Genomic DNA, 22,676 nt, shown 5'->3' with positions numbered 1-22,676 from the left:
TGTGGTTTAAAAAAAAACTGGGAAAAAAAATGCAACCTAATGATTTGGATATGGCTACACCAACAAAACTTTGCATATGCCTCTGCATAAATTTTTCTTCTCTTTAAGACATTTAGCCAGCATAACAACTAAAACTTACTTAATAGATCCAATCATATTACAAATTAACCTGTGTGGAGATATTTTTTGCTTAAAGACTGCAATATTGTGTTGTGATTGACTACATATTCAGTGCCTATCATTTTTAAAATTCCAACAATTATACTTTTATTAAGGTAGGTCTTGAATTAAGTCCCAACAGCAGATATTTTTCTCAACATTCTATCTTATTTTTCCAAGACAAGCTATAACATCTAATGTTTATTCAAGAAATAAGTGCCACTCAGTAATTTCTGAATTCAAGTTATGAACTCAACCATTTTGAAGGAAGAAAAATACAGTCACATCACCTGAATACTTAGGAACAAATGAAAAGATTTCATAAACTCTGAAAAACTGTCCACAGCTATTGTCCTTTTGTTCTTCCTTTTTCCACTGCTGTTTTCACTTGCTGGAATGTCTCGGAAATATTTTTATAACAGAAATATCATTAAAAGCTAAGGTTTTGTTGTTAGACACCACCAGCAAACGCCAACACATAATATGAATAAATGATTGCCTTCATTCTCCAAAGTTAACAATTACTTCAGAAATTAACCCAAAAGGCATCTTGAAGTTCTTGCTTATGCTTTATACAATTGTTTTTAAGAGCTATATCTAAACCAATAAAGATTTCTTAATTTGTTAATATGTAGATGCAGATAAAATTGGGGAGGTTATAAGGACACACTCTTCTAAAATTTCCCTTTACACTCCCATTTTTCTTTCTAAATACATTGACGTTTAATCCTTCTTCAGTTAATTTGGCAACATTCATATCAGATCCAGTGTATATTACAGCGCATATTAAAAAAATCCACACCAAAAAAAAAACAGACATAAGAAAAAATATCAAGAAACCCCAAACTCTAAGTTCTACCATAATAGTAATTTCTCATTAGTAATGAATTACCTTGATGAAGGTTGAACTTGACTTGATTCAGGAATTTCTGGTACAGGTCGATGCCTTAAGATAAAAGATCGGCTTGCTCTTGGAAATACTTTCATGCAGTTCAGCGTACAAGAATCATATAAGTCATTGTCTATCATTTCTCCTTTAAACTTATAGAATGGAGAATCTGGTTTACTATCAGATAAATCACCCTCATTTGCAAACCTCTGCTGTTTGTTTTCCTTGCATTTTGTCTCACATGAACGAACAAAGGAAGGCGGATCACGGAACACCAAAGAGTCAGTCAAGTGCTCATCAGCTTGGTATGCAGCAGCTTCTGTCAGTAATGCATCTTGCTGAGTGTTCGTGTTGGAATTTCTGCTTTGACTGACAGCATTTAGTATGCTGTCTGAATTCTGGTATAAACTAGAAAAATCCAAATTTGTAAAGCTATCATTATTTCCCTCCATTGAGTCTTGCTCTGCAAGTTCAAGCTCTTCCTTATTGACGTAAGACTTTTCAAGAAGTTGTTCTGATGATGTTACAGGTATCGAGCCAGTCCGATCTACAACTGAATTGCTTACAGGAGACTCCTGATCTGAGGATGAATATTGCTTCTCTTCCAAACCTTTGAAGTCTTTGAATTTTAAATTTTCATGGAAAAGAGAATTTCCTTGATTCTCCAAAAGACTGTCTAACTGTTTAAGAATCCTTCTGCGGTGTCCTGTAGGCAACACTCCCATTTGCTGAAGCACACTGTTATTGATTCCCATGCAATCTGTCACAGTGTTATAGCCATATTTTTTGAAGTTAGGAAGATATTGTGCAAGGTTAATGTTGACCAAAAATTCTTCAATATCAGAGCCATTGCCTGTGGATGACATGACTTCATTCCATATATTGCCCCACACAGTCATGTAGAAATAGTCAGGTTGCATGCATGTTCACTAACAAGAAAACTCCCTTGAATTTGGTGTCTAGCAGCCAGCAGAAAATATCTGTTTCCTTATGACACCTCTTCAAGTTTCTTCAGTTCAAACTGATTTTTTTTAAAGACTGCAAACATATAGAAAAGACAAAGGACATTAAAAAAATTCTCACCTGAACCTCACAATTACCTTGAATAAAATTGTGAAAGACTCCCTGTCTAATATTTTTTAATTGTTTGTATACAATAATTACAATAAGGGTAAACCCATCCTTTTATCTTAGCCTATATAAAGAAAATAGCTAAATCAAAGTCTCAGCACAAGTAATACAGACTTAAAACAGATATTCCTAGTAGTTAAACATTAAGATGAACAGTTAAGAGATGAACCACTTATCTACACACACATTCTTACTACACAGTACTTGGGTATCAGGGAGAGAAAGAGTTATCAAAGACCTCAACTGGAACCTAAAATTTTCCTTTTTCCACACTAGCACCAATTAATTATGGAATAGGGCTTCTACTCCCTTATCTTTCAATCTCAAAATCCTTTTAACATAGAAACACACCTGCAATGGAACAAAGGAAAAATGACAACATTCTATGTGAACTATGCATTCAAGCCCTCTTCAACTGAGAACCCAACTGAACAAGTACTATCCTCAATGACATGGTTTGCAACAGTAGATCCAGCCCTTCAAACAAACTGTCCTGCAGGAACACAGCAAATAGGCAACCACCAGCACCTCAACTCTGACAAGGAAGCAGTTTTCCCTTGGCCACAAAGAGAACAGGCATGACCACATAAGCAAGTTCTGGCGGTCCATGAGTTTTTCCTGAGTATTTTCCAACTCAGCTCTTAAGACTCCAGATTTCATCTGTTTGAGTTATTCTTTCTTTCAGGGCCATGTCTAAATTCACAATTTACAAAATCCAGATGCTGCTGTTCTGAAGGTGTTTGAAACATCCTGAAATAGTATTTCTTCAAAAAAGGTTTAAGATCAGCAACACTCAACAGGTTTTTCACCTCTCTCTCTGTGTAAAGAGTAATTTGGCCTTGGGGAAACCTTCTGACTGCAACAGCTGTCCTGGCATGCAGGTACTAGCCTTAAGCAGCCTGGAAAAGAAGGAATAGCTTCAGTGGAAGAGCATTAAGATTTACGTATCATTTAGAAAGAGGAGAAATTGTACGATCACAATTTGTCTGTGGTAGTAGGCATCGATACCTGATTCTTCAAAGTATTTCATGACAAAAAATGCAGCACTTATGATCTAGAATTTAAGCTTAAAACATTGCCTACATTTTACTGTACCAATTGCTATAAATGATTCTTTATTTAAAATAAATCATTGGATTCTCTCTAGTCTCTAGCTTCATTTTTCTGGATATATTTTTATCAGCTTCAATCACTACCCGCAATTCTCAGAAGTGACTTATCTTGAATATTAAATTGATACAATTAAAACCTTGTAGACAGACAACTCTATAGGTCAATCAGATCTCAGCCTCTCAAGAGAGATTAACTTTATTACAGAGTTAACCCTCAATTAAAGATTCCCAAGTTATTTAAATTTAAAAAGCCTTGGACTGATCTAAACAGATTAACAATCCACTTTCGTATTTACCTTTGTCCCATCCTGACCTGCATGCTTATATAAACATCCATCATTCATTTAAAAATTTGAAAACTCAGCATTTCCTCAAAATTTTCACAGCAGCCGCTAGTCATAAGGGATAAAATTCAACAGTATGGCCTCCATCCATCTCTAAACCCTGAAAAATGTAAATGTATATCCTCTTAACTAGATGAGTATATATTCTCAGATTCTGAGTACAGAATGAAGAAAAAACAGTACAGAAATTACGTACCAGGGGGAAAATATCAGACAGGTACTGTTTGGGACAGAAAATAGTCTTTCAGATATCCAGCAATTGGACAAAAAACACAATCAGACAGACTACAAACAAAAGGGAAAAAAAGAGAAAGAAAAACAAACAAAACCATCAAAAAACAACAACCAAAGCACACATATATTCAAGTATATAAAATCCCTACAGCGTTAGCATATCAGTCTAAGGCTTTTAAAGTTGCAGTTGCAGCTGGTTATGTCAGCCACTTCCACCTTCCTTGACAGTTCTGGGTTTCATGACAGCATTTGGCTACTTTTTCCCTAAGGTATTAGTGTTCATTTTCAGACAGTATCATCTTCTCAATCCTTCCACCTTTCATAATAACAAAAAACACACCTGGGAGAGTAGTTTTAACTACATATTTATAAATAATAGATAAATAAAAATATTTATAACCACACAATCTCTCTTGTCTATCGTAATACTGTTTTTCTTACGCTTTGCCTACACCTTATTCCAGAACATCTCCAGTGTTGTTACAGTCATGTGTTATCAGCTGTTTGGATTCTAACCCATCTTTGTATAAACCACATACCAATGCAAAGGGTTACCTAGCAGAGAACAACTGCACATCCAAATCTGTAAGAATTATTACGTTTTGCTATTTTATGAACAAAGCATGTAACAGAGGAAGGAAGGAACTGCTTGCTGAGAGGACGTTTTGACCACAAAATGCCAACAGTGCTGCAAGATAAAGTCCAAGCCACTTTCTGTTTCTGTAGTTGTCTATGGCAGAAGCTATCAGTGCATCCATCAAGATTTCTGAAGACATGCAATAGATCTGCCCTAGCTACGCAACTGGTTAAATACCACTAAGATTACATATTATTTTGTGGGTCTAAGCAAAGGGTTATACTGAGAACTGGTTTGGTTTCACTACTTACACAAAGATTAAAGTAGCAAACAGCTAAACAAATCTACACACACTGGTGAGCGTTTTGCAGGCTAGAACATAAATATGTAATCACTTCTTAAAGTGTTTTATAAGGTTTGAACTCAAGAATGCAGAACTCAAGGACCACCTTATTCAATACATTACTCTATTTTGATGTGATTGTTATCAATTTAAAAAATAATTTAATCTCCTCCTTAGCTTTGATTGCCAAGTAATTTAAAATAAACCCTAAAGAATGTACAGTATTAGAAATGGGAGTGGCATATATACATTGGTACAAATACATTCATTCTCTTTCACATCCATATTTCTACCACCCCAAATTCAGCATTTGTAAACAACATTAGTGCACATGGCTGCCTGCATACACTCCATAAAACAAATCTCCTCTCCAAAACAAGGCAAAACAGATTTTTCCTACTTATAAATAAATAGCAAAAAAAAAAATCAACCCAAAAAACCAACAAAGAAACAAAAAAAAAAACCCTCAAGGGGAATTTGAACTTGTTTAAATAAAATTGCTTCTTGTCGTAATATTATATTCTTTTAAGTAGTGTAACCAAGACAAAAAACACCATTCTCAACATGGTAACTAAAAATAGGAAAATGCTATAATGGCTATTAAAAAAAAAAGAAAAACATCAAACTTCTTGGAAGACACCTGACCATTCCATTTTATCAAAACTGGGACAAAACACCTAACTTCTATGTGAAAAAAGCAATACAGGGAAAACCATCTGGGCTTTTCTTCTAAGAAAAAAGTTTCACCAGGGGATGAATTACAATGTGCGTCAAGCCTTCTATGCAATCATCCAACTTTCTTTCACAGAAAAATTTTTTTACACTTCCCTCAAACTGATTGTCAATTTTTTCCTTTTCCCATCTTATGGAACGGAATTAGACAAGGAGTGGCAAAAAATCATGAGCGGCCTAACAGGTCTTTTCTTTTACTAAAAGTGACAGCTAAATAGCACCAAACAAAAATAGCAATTCTAATTCTCAAAACCCTTCCTCACATGGAGGGTAAGAACGTGCATCTAGCATTCTGGAAAGCTGTATCTACTAGTTTTAAAACTCTTTAATTCTGATATTTCAAGCTGAAAACTCTTGAAGACAAAATTGACTGGGAGATAAAAAAATCTTTGTTGAAACAAGCAAGCAACCCAAATTTTAATAATGAAATGTGTGAACAGTAGGTTATAGGTGAACACAGAAACACTTAAGTGGGACTAGGCTTTTTTTCCCCTTTTTAATATCAATACAGATACAAACCTGAAGAAACTGTCAAACCTTTAAAAGTACTTGGCAAGATAATCACACTGTGAGCAATCAGTTCAACAGACACAAGCAAGTTCAGGCTTGCTCCCAACTTCTGCTAAACAACGTACTAGATCAAAATCCTAATAAATATGTTAAATAAAAAAAAAATTTAAAAACACCAAACAAACAGTGCAACAGGTCGTACCATGGAGCAGAACAAAATCTGCAAGTAGCAAATTTCATCTTCACATTGCAATTGACTATATACAAACTGACGTGATTAACATAGAAAACATTGAAGATTAAAGGTCTTTCCCAAAAGCTACATTATACAATCAGCATATAGATTGCCTTAAAAAAAAAAAAAGAAAAAAAAGAGATACCGATTGCAGCAATTGCCATAGAACTATTGCCTCTACCAATACAAGGAAGTTACTAAGCATAGGTCAACCTAGAGGATAATTACAAAATAACTTTAATCACATCCTCTGTAAAACTGTTTCTTGGTTGATCTTTTTTCTTTTTTTTTTTTTTTTTTTTAATTTCAGAGCATTTGCCTTCTAGAAATAGGTTCGGCAACTTTCGTTACCTCGGAGTCAACCCTCATACTGCAAGAAATTCCAGTGGAGCAACTTGCAGAGTCGCTGGAGTAAGGAACTGAATGGCATGAATAAGCAAACTCAGGGTGGAATCGGAACTTTGAGAAGTTGCAATGGCAACACTAGGGTGCTGTACCCTTCATTCGTATTCTCCATCCATTACATACTACAGCTTCTTTGACTTTCTCAAGTTTTCTGACAAAATTTGCAGGTATATAATGGCAGCTAACGTGAGGTCTGTTCAAGTCTGCCTTCACAAAAACGACTCATAGAGTAAATAAACACACAACAGTAAAGCACTACTCTTTAGCATAGCATTTACATACAAATAGCTGAAACAATTGAAGTTACAAAGAAAACAGCAATACACGCCTTATTTTCTACCTGCCTACCTGCTATTTCGGCATGTGTGGCTCATGCGGGACACGGCCCGTCCTCAGACACCGCGCACTCTCCGGCAGCCCTGAGGGAGCTCTGCAGGGAGCTCTAAGGGCAGCAGTAGCAGCAGCAGCAGCGCGGGGCTCGCAGCCGGCGGCACCGGCAGCCGCAGCATCACCCCCGGCAGCGGCCAGACCCTGCCCGGACCCCCCAAACCCCGCACACCCCGCGCCCGCCCAGCCCGCCTTACCTCTGCCAAACGCCAGCGGCTGACAGGGACGGGGAGGCACAAGAAGGAAGCGCAGGGCTTTAAGAGTGCTTCAACTTTCAGTTCTCCCTCCGGCTCCCCGCTGGCTCACTTTCTTGCGCGCTTGCTTTCTCTCCTTCCTTCCTTCCTGCCTGGCTGGCTCCACACCCCACCCCACCCCACCCCCGCGCTGCTCCCCGGCAGGCCGCGCCCGCGGAGCTCCTTGCCTCCCTCCGTCCCTCCCTGCCGCAGGAGAGGCCGCACCTGGGCGCGCCGGCAGCGCCCTCCGCGCCCGGCTCAGCGCGTTCTGGCCGGGCCACATATTTCCGGAGGAGTCACTGGGAAACCCGCAGGCAGGCTTCGGCTCCGGGGTGCTGTGGGCCCCGGCGCATCGCTTCACAGGCCTCCCGTGCTGCCCAGCGTCCCTTCCCGCCAGGCCAGTGAGCAAAGGGCGTCCCGGCGCCACCTCTGTCCCCACGCGGAGCCGCGCTGAGGGCAAGCGCTCCGGCTGCGTGGAAGCAGGACAGCGTGCCAGTAGTGACACAGCTGTGAGCACTTGCTTCAAAAAAAAATTTAAAAAATAAATTTAAAAAAAAACCAAACACTAAAGGTACTAAGCTTACGGTAATTTCCAAGAATTCCCTAATTCTTGGATCTCTTCCATGTCTGTGAAAAACTGTCACTCAGATGAAACCAGCATTTTGTTACACAGAATGATACAGAAAGTACTTTAATGTAGTTCGTTGGTGAACATACGCATCTTCTTGACGCTTCAGTTGACACTTCAGTTCTCATCTTGTCTAAATCCAAAGAGGTTTCAGAAGGTTTACAGTGTTGCAACTCAGGTCTACCACCCACCTTACCAAAGCAAAACAGAAGCAAAGATATACTGAGATAAAGAGGTCAATTATAAAGGTGCTTATTTAGGAGCAAGTAAACCTGGGTTCTTTTTAACACTGCCTCCTACTCACTAAATATAGGTTTACTAGCAGGGGTACTGTTAAAAACTGTTGGTGTCATGGTAGTAAAGTGAGGTTTCAGGATCACGATTTTGAATGCAAACAGCTTTTTCACTCTCCAGAACTTCCAGATTAGAAGTATGCAGTTCAGTGTTACAGCACCAATTCCACCAGTGCCCAAGCTCTTTTGAACATCCAGCTGCAAGTTCTAATTATTAGATGTGTAATTATCTGCGTAAAAAATAAAATAAAATAAACCATGCAAGCCAATTTTTGGACTTGCCTTTTTTGACAATCTAAATAAACTTGTTGTGTTCTTGCTTGTTCTTTTATTAATGCTTTTGCAGCATCTATTTCAGACAAGGAATTGTTATTCCCAGTTATTTGCTATGGGGCTGATATGTTTCCAAACCAAGTGAGTGCACAGTTGTGATTCAGGTAAGTATACTAACACCCCTTTTTGTCTGGATTGTAACATAATGACTCACAGAGTCATCTGATCACAAATTTGCCTAACATTTCCAGCTAAGCCTAGCTTCCTTTTAGAATGGTAAGAATGCCAATGAATACTGACTTTAAAAGGATTTTTTACCACAGTAACTTAAACTATTTGAAAGATTCAGGCCTTGTAAACAACAAAAGATTTGTCTTCTTTGCAAGGCTTACCTCACCGTGCAAAAATTCAGTTAATTAGCAGTGTGTGGTGGGCTAGAATTTCTTTCTCCTCAAGTCTAAGGGTATGGTCATTGATTAATACCCTTGAGCTCTTCTCTGTCAAGTTCCCAAGTCCTTCTACAAAGCCCCCTTTTCTTCCTCTTCCAGGAACCCATGTGATTTACCTATGTCATTGGGCCAGTGGCAGAGACTATAGATTACAGTCTGCTCAGCATTTGTCTTTAAAAATTGGTGTGAGACCCTTATATAGAACTCACGGAAAGAGATTGCCCCCAGTACATTTATTTATACCTGTACAGTAGTGGTATCTTCCCTCAGAGCACAGCATGACACTGCACCCTGACTCACTGTGTCTCAGCCAGACTTTTACTGACTTAGTTTCTTTGACCACAATACTGGATCACATCATATCACTATCACTGAGAGAATTGTTTTCAGTGGGTTTTTTTTTGGGGGGGGAGGGGTCAAGGAGTGGGAGAAATGAGCATTAAAAACATACCAAGTTGTGCTTATTTCTTTCTATTTCCATTATGTCCAGAAAAAATTGCAATGTACACAAGATCATTTTAAGTCATGTTGTGCTATTAAGGGTTTAGGGGATTTGCTTGACGTGTTTTGTATGTCTAAATTACATTATTGGTACCACACAAATCCATATGGTGTATTTTTCTTTGTTAGAAATAAAGTAGTATAATTTGATATATGGTGTTTTATTCTGTTAGTAATCAAGTAGCATAATATATCATCTTTTAAGAAAGCTCTCAAGTCTCTAATTTATCTACAGCATATAGTTCTCTGATGAGCATGGAATGGCAGCTTTTCACCAGTACAGTAAAAAAGAAGTCTTACAAAAATCTAGCAGGAAATTGCATCTTACTAATTTTGGTGTAATTCAGATATGACATAAGGCAGAATACTACTCTAAGGCTTGTTGATAAGATTGAGTTTTGAAAAATCTGCTGATAGGCCTGAAAACTGCAGAGGTTTTGTTATCTGATAATTTCCTCTTCCTCTGAGTTTCTATGTTGCTGTCATGAATAAGTGATAGGTAGGTAGGTAGATCAAGACAAAATTTCAGTCTATAAATTAATTATAAATAGGAGCTGCATGACTTCTGCTATATTTCTGAAAGAGATTAGGGCTTTTGTATCCTAAAATACAAATACCATATAAAAAGGTGAGTAAACATGCTAATACCTTCCAGCTCATACTTATCATTACAAAACCCTTTAGAAAGCCTGTTTTCCAGTGATTGCTATTGACCTGATTTTTTGGTTTTGTTTTCAACATCAGTCTGTAAGAATAACCTGAAAGACTGTGTTTAAGTAAAGATGGAATAATATCACCAAACTGTACAGGAGCTAATCCTTAGGATATAAATATATCCCAGATTTCCACATTCTCTGTGGTTTGTCAAATGTCAGAATAGATCTTTTTCTAATTGTTCATTAAGCTTATATTGAAACTGATTCAGACTAGTCAGACATTTTCCAAATTCAAATATTGTAATTTTAGGATGTGTATATTTTTAAAACTAGAGATCAATTCTACTTGCTGCATATTTATTCTATTTAAGAACTCCAAATCCAGCTGCAGAAACAGCCAATTGGTAATATAAAATAGAGGAAGAAACTGCTACTCCTTGCTTTATGGATGGCTTACAAGTAGCTCTGATATTTACATGAAGTTTGTCATCTACCAAAAAATGCACAGGAGACCTGAGTTTATTTGTGAATATTTATTGTTTATTTCTTTTAATGAGATTATTTCACTTTCTCCTGGAAAAAAAAACCAGACAACCCACATATTCTTACTGAACACAGTCCAAGCAAGGTCTATGTTCTGAACTTGGTCTTCTGTGGTTGGCTGAGTCTCATTTGCTCCTCTTCAAAGGAGGAGTAATAAAATTCATCCACCAATCATCTCAAGGTGTTGAGAAGGTTAAATATTTAGATTTTGGAGCTTATCAAGCATCATAAGAAATGAAACGTTAGCTACACCTCAGTCAACCAGCAAGTGAATATCTAGGCCTTTTACGATTTGAACCTCACTATTATTGTTATAGTACAACATTGATATTATGTTAATAAAATACCAGGAAAGCTAACCTTGGAAATTAAATAATGCATTACAATTTTCATAGGCAGAGTTCTACCATGAGGTAACATATTCACTCAGGGTAAGACAAATGACACAAAGCTTCAGAAAAATTATAGTACTGCAGATAAGAATAAGCACTAGAGATAAATTCAATTTTTGCATTTTTATCAACTGTTTATGTGTCCTTGGGGTTCCTCTCAGCCACTTACTCAATATGTCAGTTACTTTTGTATGTCATACTGAATACCAGCCTCCATCTTTACTCAGACCTGTAAGCCAACTCAACCGCATATTTTAATGTAATTAATAGTTTCATTTCCAGGAAGCTTTGTCCAATTACCTGTACTGTGTAATAGATTTTTAGACTATCATTTTATAAGCTATTAGTGTAATTTTGTACAGGTTACACAATGATATACAGTTTTGCCATCTCCTTTTAATGGCTGTTTTTGTTAAAACTACTGATGGACTCATGAAGTAGTCCCTTTAGTAATTTTGATATTGATTTATGACTTTTGAAAAAAATGTGTGAAAGTGATCCCACAGAGTACTGTTTCCTAATTGCTTTTACAATGTATTGATGGTTTTCTTTCCTGTACCAGTTCTTGTGACAATGAAGTCTGACTTAATTTTTTGCTTACATATTGTATACAACACTCAACTGCACATGCAAAATTCTCTCAAGAAGTTAATAAATTAATTGACATACTCTTAATTATCATAAAATTACTTGTAAACCAACAGTAAAATTTATTCCGATTAGCAACCACTCATGTAGTGATAATGGGTGAATTAGAAACATTGAACTTGACTTCATTTTCAATACAGGTCTGCAAAGATAGAAATTCAAAATACATTCCCTGGGACAACATGAGGTTCCAGGAAGTTAAGAAGGCTCTATCTGCTGTCTTTTGCCAAAGCAGACAATACTGGACAGACACTTGTCTGGACTAACCCACTCCAAGTCCTATCCTAGGCCTGCACCCAAACCTCTGGATACAGCTTTGTAGGCTGGGGATCCCCCACTTCCCTAGGAATTGGTACATGTTTTAACCTACAGACAAGCTGAGAATCTTTTCTGCAGCACTGCTTTGTTGAATTCACAAGCCTAGAAATGAAAGCAGACAATTTATTCTAGCAATGCAAGGGAGTTAAGCTCCTGCTGTAAATGAAAGTTTTCTAATTGCTGACTTGCGTTTCTCCAAGAAGTCTGTCACAAGAAAATCTAAATCTAGTGGCTTTCTGTCATGTTTGAGAAGTTTAATGGAGCATTCTTTAGCTTATTTGGAAATAAATCCCTTTGAGAAAATTTCCTGCATATAGAAGTGCTAATTTTTCCCCCATATTTATCTTTTGCACAGTTCATTGAATTGTAATGAATCACACATCATTAAGATTTTATCTCCACAGCACTAGCTTATTTGAACTCAACAGAAACCACATTTGACACTTTTAATGATGCTATTAGATTTAAAGGTCACAATTTCAGGCACTTGCTTCTCTCTTTCATTTTACTTGTTGCTTAAGCAAATTTGTCATGGAAAGTAATGAAATATAATAGACATCGCAGAACTATTTCCAGAGAAAAAAAAAGTAGTACAATCACAATTGAAATTATCTATAGTTAAATACAATTTCACACTGTTATTTAGGTCTGATTAAACACATTATCATACAACCACAGCATTGTGGAATGGTCTGAGTTGGAAGGGACTTCAAAGATCATCTAGTCCTAACCCCTTGCCATGGGCATGAGCACCTTTCACTAGACCAGGTTGCTCAGAGCTCCATCCAAACTGGACTTGAACATTTCCAGGGATAGTGTTCTCTGGAACAATTTCTCTGGACAACCTGTACTCTCTCTTCTGTTTTCTCTTTTCCTCACTGCTCTCTGCCCAACCAAAGAGAGAAACTCATGATAGCTGACTCACTTCCTAATATTCTGATGCTATCAAAGGTGCTAAACTGGAAGCTTACTGTATATACAAATAACACTTGAATAAAAAACTTCAAGTGACGATACTCCATCTGTCCATGAATAATTTCTTGTGAAGTTACTAGGTTAAGTTAGAAGCTGAGCAGTGTCACATCTTTGATGTTTTATTGTATACATCCCATTTCACAAACAGTTTCCCTGGTTTTCTGTCTCTCTTCTCAATAGCAAATTGAGCAACAGTCTCAAAGGTAAAATGCCAGCTGTTTAAAGTAGACAAGCTACCTGGGTAGTACCAGGTGATACTGAAACTACCAGTAATTTTTATTTTAGATAAACAAATGATGGCATAAATATTCTACCTAAAATTTTGAATTAGATTGCTATTTAAGAAATCTCATTCAAATAGCTTCTGTTACTTCTGTTACAAACTCTACTGAAATTGATGATAGCACAGCATTCCATATCTAGATAGTTCTTTCTCTCTTTTTCACCTTCTTCTGTACAAAAAATGTCATGCTTCCATCAAAAATTTCTTTATACCAAACATGTCTCTTAAGAGAAATGAAGGTCTAACTCCAGTATTTAAGACAGCATTATAATGGACTGGGACTTTCTCATTAAAGAAAGAAATGCTGTCAAGTGAAATCAATACATTCATATAATGTTTCAACAGCCTCTTCCTTTCTAAATTTAATTAAGATTGCAATTAAAGAAATATTATTTCAATAGTGGATAGAAAAACCTTCAGTTTTTTTATGTTTAATAACTACAAAATACTATTGCTGATCACATGAAAAAGGCGTTTTTCTTTCAAGAATTAGTTTTTCCTAAAGCTTATAATTAGGATAGTCTTATGCATTTTACAGTTCAAGAGGGATTTCTAGCAGAGTAGATTTTCAGATGGATTTCCAAGATTCTTTCCTGTAGAAGACTGTAAATAGGATAATGCAGTTTATGGATTTGAGAGTACGTACTGATGTTTTTATCTTCTCCTTCATTCTCACTATATTTTGTAGATATCTCCAATTTCCTTCCCTCCTTAACTCTGGAGTTTTCCTAATGTGAGGCTGTTCAACACCTGGTTTGTAGTTAAGATTGCTTAAAGTCAAGTCCCGTGACTGCACTCAAAGACAGATACCTTTTTTAATTACTTCATAGTTTTGTATTTCAAAGGATTATGTCAGTGACCAGCACTGGTAACTGTAATAGAATGCCAAATGAAGTATTTACGTGAACATATGATAAAAATTCTATGGCACAGTGTACCTGTAGCACTTTCATAGTTTTTCTTATACTACTATTGCTTTTTAACTTGGGCTTTAGAATACCAGAGATGGGGAGAGCAACCATTGCACATATTTTCATATTTGAATAGATCAATAAACACACCAAAATACACTCATTGTCACATACTGAACTTTGAATTATTTGCAGAGTATTTAGGCAGAACTTATTGTATCTGCACTGTACACTCTAATCTCTTTTCCTAGCAGAGCAAAGTCCACTTCCTGTGTTATCAGCTATGCAACACTTCTAAGGTATTCTGAAAAGAACATGAATATCTGCTGAAGGGTAATTTGAATGTATGATTTTATCCCTATTTTTCTAAACTGGATATTTTGTTCTTCCTATATCCAAGGCTATTATTTAATATTGATAGAAAAGCTCTTTTTTAAAAGGACTTTTCAAATACTTAGAGCATATAGTTAAATGTGAATGTAACTCAGGAATAGGAATTGTTTTGAAAGAAAATCAAGCACAGAGCTAATTTTTCCAATTTGGTTTGTTTGGGTTTTTTTTTTCTGCTGATGTAGCTTTGCTGAAGATCACTCTTTAAAAAATGAAATTTCAGTGGATAACTAAACTTTGAGAATGAGTAAACAGGTCTTTTGTTATTAGTTCTTTCACATGAAATAAACAGATAAATAAATAAATAAATAACATCACAAGACCTGAAAGAAACAAAATGTAGTAACAATTTTATGTTTATCTCGATTGGTTTTGCACTTTTTATTTCTCGCATATATGATATTCAAATGGTATTTCTTTTCTTCATTTTTCATTACATTACCCCCTGGACGTAGTGCCCTACTGTAACAATAGGGCTGCTGGACGTCCATGTCTCTTTTCTTGTGAATCTGTTGTTTTAATAGTAATTAACTGCTGTCCATGGGCAGTGAGTAACACGACAGCTTGTGTCTCCATCCTACCACTCTTTCTTTCTCAGTTAAAGGATGTGTTTCAGGCAGGGATTTCCACTGAGGCTGAGGATCCACAGTGGCCAAATCTAGAGAGATTCTTCTGATCAGATATCCCTGGACTGGTTTTGTGTGTCTCTTTGTACCTGTGTCCTTTTTTTCTCTGCTCAGATTTTCTGCAGTAAAGGCTGAAAGAGTAAACTATAGTTCCACTGTTAAACTTGACTGCTGGAGAACTGAGTAATACTGTACTTATCAAGTCTGCTTATTCCTAAAGTCTCAACGTCCTCATTGTAACTGGTGAGCTGCACAGTACACCATCTCAGTAACTAATCCAGGCTGAATTAACTTCACAAAAGCACAAGATTGAAATTACTCCAGCACTGATTGTATTATATAATTTTACTCTATCTAAATAACTTTTATACTAAATTCTTTATCATATTGCATTGAATTAATGTGTGATATTACAATATTATTTTCTTGAGTGTACTCTATACTATATATTAATATAGGCAGTCATATCTTTTCAGAGGATATACACTGTAGTACATCCGAATAACTTGTGTTGCCTACTTTATTTACCCTTCCTATCTTCCAATAATATAATATAATAAATAGTAATAATATACTAATTGAATATATATTTTTATATACTAATAATATACTATAAAAATAATAATATACTAATTGCAGCAACATATTCTTTTGCAATCTCTAGTGCTCAGAAAGCTTCAAAGTGTGTCATAACTAATCACCTGCACTCCCCAGATGAGGCTGATCTGGACCATGAAACCCCACAGGGACAGGCAGAGCCCTGAAATCTACTACTGCAAGAACTGTATCTCTTTGGGCAAGAGCTTATGTCAAATAAAAACCATATGACTGTTCCCAAAGACTATAGTTACATTATCTAATACCTGTCAATATGGTACATAAACATGAGCCTTAAAATATAAGACTATTCAGTGAACAGCATCAAAGATTAAGAAATTCCATTTACATAATTTATCACCATTCTTCAATTAAGGAGAAGCAGAGAATTTATAGCAAAATATAATAAATAGGTTTTCATAGTACAGCACTGGCACTGAAATCAAGATAGGATGTGGGGCCTATTTTTTTTTTTAATAACTAAAACAATGGTTTTCCTTTATGAATCATTGGCTTTAGAGGCATTCAAATCCTGATCATCAGATCATCAGACAACCTAAACATACATTCTGTTTAAGACTGCTGAAGAGTAAAAAACCTGGAAGAGTCAACTGTAATTTAAGTGGCCATTACTTCCTCATTTGCTGTCATGAGATCTGATATAGAATCCTCTGTTTAAAAAGGAAATGTCTGGGGGTATTGGCCCACAGTCGACTGAACATGAGCCAGCAGTGTGCCCTGGTGGCCAAGAAGGCCAACAGCATCCTGGACTGTATCAGGAACAGTGTGGCCAGCAGGAGCAGGAAGGTCATCCTTCCCCTGTACTGGGCATTGGTGAGGCCACACTGTGACAGCTGTGTCCAGTTCTGGCCCCTCAGTTTGAGAAGGACGTTGGGATGCTCGAGTGCATCCAGAGGAGGCAACGAGGCTGGAGAGGGGCTGGGAACACAAACCTTGTGAGGAATGACTGAGGGAGCTGGGGGTGTTTAGCCTGGAGAAAAGGAGACTCAGGGGTGACCTTATCACTCTCTACAGCTTCCTGAAAGGTAGCTGTAGCCTCGTTGGGGTTGGTCTCTTTCTCCAGGCAGCAGCTGACAGAACCAGAGGACACAGTCTTAAGCTCCACCAAGGGCAATATAGGTTGGATATTAGGAAAAGGTTTTTTACAGAAAGAGTGATAAAGTACTGGAATGGTCTGCCTGGGGAAGTAGTGGAATCACCATCCCTGGATGTATTTTAAAAAAGACTGGATGTGGTGCTTGGAGCCATGGTTTAGATGAGGTGTCAGGGCATGGGTTGCACTCGATGACCTTAAAGGTCTCTTCCACCCTAGTGATTCTGTGTGTCTGTGTTTCATTGCTGGCAAGTATATAATTGTAAATAACCAATTAAATTTGATTTTGTAAGTACTGATCATTTGTAGCCACCAAAATAAGAAATTGCTCACATATCCTGAAGTTTTAAGTCACTGCTACATAACTGAGTTACATAACCTCCCTTAAAGGTGCATGGTGTACATTGGCGTCTCCGGGCAATCCTCGCCTGTGGTTACAGAACAGCCACTCCTACCTGTCACTTAGGAACTTTTTAATAGTCAACATCAACTCAGAGTTTCTCAGATAGAATTTGGTTTGTGGAACACAGTACTTTTAAAATTTCTGTTTAGGCTAGAAATGCTAAACAGTGTAGTAGCCTGCACCAAGGACAACAACTTGTGGAAGAGTTTGAATGAAAAAAAAAATTGTAGCAGCATATTCTGAACATAAAATGGATATAGCTGAAAGTAAGATTACATCTGCAGAGAAATCAGGACAAGTCCTAAGAAAAATCTCTTACCTGAACTTTCTAGCAAGAGATGTACTTCTGAAAAGTGATCTGGATAAAGGAGATTTGGAGGAGTATGTTCTTGGACTGACCTCTTTACCAAAAGACCTGAGCAGATCTCTCAGCCAGCAGCTGGAGAATGTTACAGCAATTATGCAAGACACCTGCCACTTGCTGAGTGCTCTCCATGATAAACACAAGGAATTGGCTGGAAGTCCAGGCACGTATGGAAGGACTTATCTGTAAGCAGACACACTGGTATATTAGATGCTGAGTTCTGCTCTCTGACAATGCTGGGGGACCTTAATTTTCGCTTGTTAGTATTTCAGTACTTGGTAATTCATTAGACCAAGTTAATTCATATTCCCCCAGGTGTATCACACAGGTTTTGAGACCATTCCATGAGATTTAATATGAGACTCATAATTCTCACTATGTGATCAAAAAATTATTAAAGTAAAATTAACTAAACAGAATTGTTCAAAGTTTTATGTATGCTATACTTTAGAGGGATTATCTTGGCCAGGCACCAGATGCCGACCCAGTAACTTACTACCCCCTCTTCAATAGGAAAAGGAAAGAAAATAAGATGGAAAAAATCTTGAGCTGATATAGAGAAATCACTTAAAATTACCATCATGGGCAAAATAGACTTAATTTAGGGAACAAATTAATCTAACTTATTGTCAATTTAAATGGATTTGGATAGTGAGAAGCAAAGGCAAAACAAAACATTGAAACAAGACTTTTCATCCACCCCTTCTTTTTTCCACGCTCAACTTCACTCCTGCATTCCCAAGTACTTTACCTCCTCACATTCCTGAGGAGTGCAGGGCAATGGCAAACAAGGGCAGCAGTCTGTCCATAACAATTCCCTCTACATTCCTTCCTGGTTATTCTTTTCCATGCTCCACTGTGGATCCTTCCCATGGTCTGCAGTTCCTGTAAGGAAAAAACAGGCTTTTAAACAGACTGCAGTTCTTTCAGGGGATATCTACTTTCCTTGGCATTGGGTCCTCCTCAAGCTGCAGGATGTCTGCTCCAGTTTGGTCTCCCATGGGCTGCAAGGGAATCTCTGCCCCATGTCTGCAGTACCTTCTCTTCCTTCTTGTCTGATCTTGTTGTTTGCAGGGCTGGTTCTCACATTTTTTTCCTCGGTCTTCAATTTTCAATGTATTAACATTTATCAAAGAAGAAGAAAAAATGAAAATTTCTATCTAAGGTCTATCAGCATTAAACCTCAAAAGAAGAGTATCCAACAGCCAAGGGAGGTGATTCTCCCTCTCTACTCCACTCTTGTGAGCTCTCACCTGAAGTACTGCATAAAGGTCTGGAGTCTCCAGCACAAGGATATGGACCTGTTGGAGCAGGTCCAGAGGAAGGCTATGAAGATGATCAGAGGGATCAGGGCATCTGTCCTTTTAAGAGAGGTTGAGAGAGTTTGGGTTCTTCAGGCTGAAGAAAAGAAGGCTCTGGGGTCCCTTGTTAAATCCTCCTAATTCTTAAAAGGGGCTTTTAAAAAACAGGAAGAGTGATTTTTTATTTTTTTTTCATATGGACACTATCATATATAGTGCTAGAATAGGAGGGAACAGTTTTAAACTAAAAGAAGAGAGATTTAGATTAGATATTAAGAAGAAATTCTTTACTTAGAGAGTAATGAGACACAGGAAGAGGGAGAACTAGGCAGAAAACTTGTGGATGCCCCATTCCTGAAAGTGTTCAAGGCCAGGCTGGATGAGGCTTTGAGCAACCTGGTCTACTAGAAGGTGTCTCTGCCCATGACAGGAAGGAAGGTTGGAAAAAAGCTTAAAGAACGTCTCATTCCAATCCAAACCATTCTATCATTCTACAATGATTCTATGATGCAGAGAGAGAGAAAGAAAGAGATTACAGACAGAAATGTTTAGCTATGCTTGTGTTTCTGAGTCTTAACCTACGGATTTATAAAGTCTATAATAATAACAAGATATTGAGTTTAAAAAGCCTCCTTCTAGGCTCTAAGCAAGCTAACTGTCCTGTTGGCCTCATGGTTTATGTGATTTTTTTTAAATTCTTGTTTTGTCAGGTTTCCAAGAATCATTCTCTTCCAAAAAGCTGCTATTTCTCACCTGAAAAATTCCCTTAAAACACTCAGCAAAGAGGTTTGGAGACAGTTGCATATAAACTACCTCTTTATTCTAAAGCTGTGTTATCAAACATCAGAAAAAGCACAGAAAACAAAGTGTTAGAAAACAAATGGGGAAGAGGAAAACCACAAAAGAAGAGTTATTTCATGGTTAACCTTGTAATTGAATGGAAAAAGTGTATTTCCATGTGACACAGTTGGATAGTATATGGTTACAAGGCCACATCTTTTCTTGCCCATATTAGAAAAGTCACATTTACAGCACAAGAAAATGCCATTGTTTTGAATTACCCTCTTATCTTCAAATTTGATTTTAGGGAAGTTTAAAGGACTGTATAATTTGTCTGAGGATTTTTTTGTTTTGTTTAGAAAATGCAAAATTCAGGGGGAAATGTAAATTTTGAGGGTTTTGCTTAAGCTTGACCTTTACCTTACAGTGAAACTGGGAAACGGTCTTTTACAACCTCTTCTGCAAACAAAGCTCTGTTATTTCCAATCCTTTTTTTTTTTATTTCTCTTAAACTGTCTAGAATTTCTTCATTCCTGTAAAAGTGCCTGAGGAAAAAGAGTAAAATGGTATTTCTTTTTTGAAACTACCAGTGTAAACAAAACTTTAAAAATGTATTTGCTTCCTTTTTTCTTTATTTTTTTCCAAATATAGTCAAAGTCTAATAAGTCTTCCTTGAAAACTGAGGAAGTATTAGAAAGGAATATTTTTTAGACCAAGAAAAATCTATTTTGACCTGTATTTTGTAGGTTTAAATTAATCAGATGTAAATAGAGATGAGAGACCTATCTAAATCACATTGATATGTGACGGTATTCTTAATAAAATTATTTTCCAAGCTGAAAACCTTGAGGTATTATTTACCTCATATGACTTTGTTAAAAAAGTGAATGTTAAGTTAAAGGCTTCCTGTAAGACTTGTACCAGCCCTTTCTGTTTTCCTTTCCTTTTATCTGTACTTTGGGAGTGGAGAGCACACCATATTGTGTCTTATATCTATTGTCTTATTTGTATTGATTTTCACAAGATTTAACCTGCAAAACAAAATTATCCAGGATCTCATACAGCACACAGAAATAAGCAACAAATTTTCCAAGGTTTCCAATATATCTAACTAGTGAAGAGACCTCTCCAGTTATAGGGGCTCACAGCAATAGGATGCAGGAAGAGCTCTAAGGATACATTTGTAATATATTTTAAATTATTGGAGACAATATATTGAAGAATTTCTAAGAAAAGGTTCAAGATGAGAAAAATAAGGGATTATAAAATAATTTAAAATCTTACATGGATGGTGCATAGTGGTTGTGTGCTTTTTGTGCATTCTTCTTCACAAAGTGATTTTAATTACATGCAAGGGCAACCTTCAGCATTCCTGTAACTGGATATTACAAATTGCTGAGCTTGTATTATATGTGAGCTTGTGGTTTTGTGGTATCATCTATTCTTCATAGCAAAAATTCAGAGCTTCTAAGATCTGAATTTAAAATTAGGTCCATATATAACAGCCTTGCTAGAGGCCTATGCATTAGAATCTTAGAGCATTAAATTTTAGGAAATATAATGTTTCATTTTAAAGATCTTCCCAAATTGATTTGACTATATTTTATCAATGCTTTGGATTGATTGTCATTAAGAATTTAGCTAGTGTGTGATCATTAGAAAAGTGCTCCTTAGAGTTGCCAAAGTAAAGTTTTGACAAATACACACCCAGGTGTTCTTAGACCAGTATAAAAATGTACTTGTCTATATTCAGTTCCTTAGAAATTGACTTCACCTGAATAGCAATATGTGCAAAAACATTAAATGGAAGCCAGGAAATAGACTGTGCTTCATGTATTGAATGGTACTATGGGATTATATGGAATTCAATAAATATGTGTATAATAGTTTTCACATTTTTGTCTAGCTTTCATAGCAAAATGTAATTGGTTTGGTTTTGGGTTTTTTTGGGGTTTTTTTGCCTCAGAATACAATGGAGTTATAGATTATTTGCAGAAAGTAAAGGAGTATTTGATAAATACAATCTCACACCTTCAAGAGGCTGAAAATAAATTTTATGCTGTAAGCTGCAAACAAGATGGTGATTCTCAGAACCAGACTGGTGAAAATGCTTCTGGAGAAACAGATGTGCATTGTTCAGAAGGAGAAGCAAAAGACTCTGCGCAAGCATCTTCCAGTTCCAGTCAGCAATTCCAAAGAACTCCTTTTGTGAACAAGACAGAAAGTCAAAATGTCCATCAAACCCACACAAGTGAAATTAAAACTGTGGGGAAAATTGCATCCTTAGGTAAAAACAAATCTGCTCAAGAACAAGACACCAGCAGAGAATTTGCAATGAAAAAGGAAGATGGTGAACACCAACTACTGATTGTCTCTTTTACAGAGAAAAAAGAATGCAATGGAAAGGATAAACTTCAGAGAGGTAGCTCAGTTACTGAAAGACCTCCAGAACTGGAGGCTTTTCAGGACCCTCTTACAAGCAGTGAGGAAGACATTCTGTCTGGGACATTGAAGGACATTTATGACAGAAGCATCATGAATCGTTTTGAACAGGAGAAAAAGGAAGTAGTCAGGGACAGTTTAAAAGGGCTAGAAAGTGAAGACCACAAACTGACAGAGAAAATGGAAGACAATAAAATTTTAAAAAATAATGAGATTCTTAGAAATTACATAAGTATCTTCAGCGCAAACTTATGATCTTCCTGATGTGAATCTGTCTGTGAGTGATTCAGAAGAAGTACAAAAATCTAGATACTGGATGAAGAAAGAGTAAGCACATTGTCTTCCTTCTTTTTGGAACAGATGTACATAATTATTACTTATTAACTTATAAACATGCGTGGGTGCAGAAACTCAATAGACATGTACTGAACAGATGCTGCTTGTGCACATAACAGCAGTTTACAATTTGAACATGTGCAATGAAGATCTTTCCCTTTG

The 22,676-nt window shown here is 36.8% G+C and overlaps 1 protein-coding gene across 4 annotated transcripts in view; it reads right to left on the bottom strand.

Annotated features, from left to right (window-relative positions):
* The window catches only part of ARAP2 (ArfGAP with RhoGAP domain, ankyrin repeat and PH domain 2), a 196,162-nt gene that overhangs the window by 110,599 nt on the left and 62,887 nt on the right, over positions 1 to 22,676 (bottom strand). For 3 of the 4 annotated variants that reach the window (XR_010361387.1, XM_064418434.1, XM_064418436.1), the window contains exons 1-2: positions 7,256 to 7,414; positions 1,052 to 2,086 (exon numbers count right to left, since the gene is read on the bottom strand). Coding sequence is in view for 3 of the 4 variants with exons in the window: in XM_064418434.1 (XP_064274504.1) it covers positions 1,052 to 1,968 (917 nt within the window). In the remaining variant the exon portion in view is untranslated. Of the gene's footprint in view, positions 1 to 1,051; positions 2,087 to 7,255; positions 7,415 to 18,406; positions 18,541 to 22,676 lie in introns of those variants that run through there. The other variant, XM_064418435.1, reaches the window with a different exon arrangement.

This window comes from Passer domesticus, chromosome 4 (assembly GCF_036417665.1).
Source record: "Passer domesticus isolate bPasDom1 chromosome 4, bPasDom1.hap1, whole genome shotgun sequence".
NCBI classification, from domain to species: domain Eukaryota; kingdom Metazoa; phylum Chordata; class Aves; order Passeriformes; family Passeridae; genus Passer; species Passer domesticus.
Note: the sequence above shows the minus strand (reverse complement) of the source record. Positions and strands in the feature narration are given on the sequence as shown.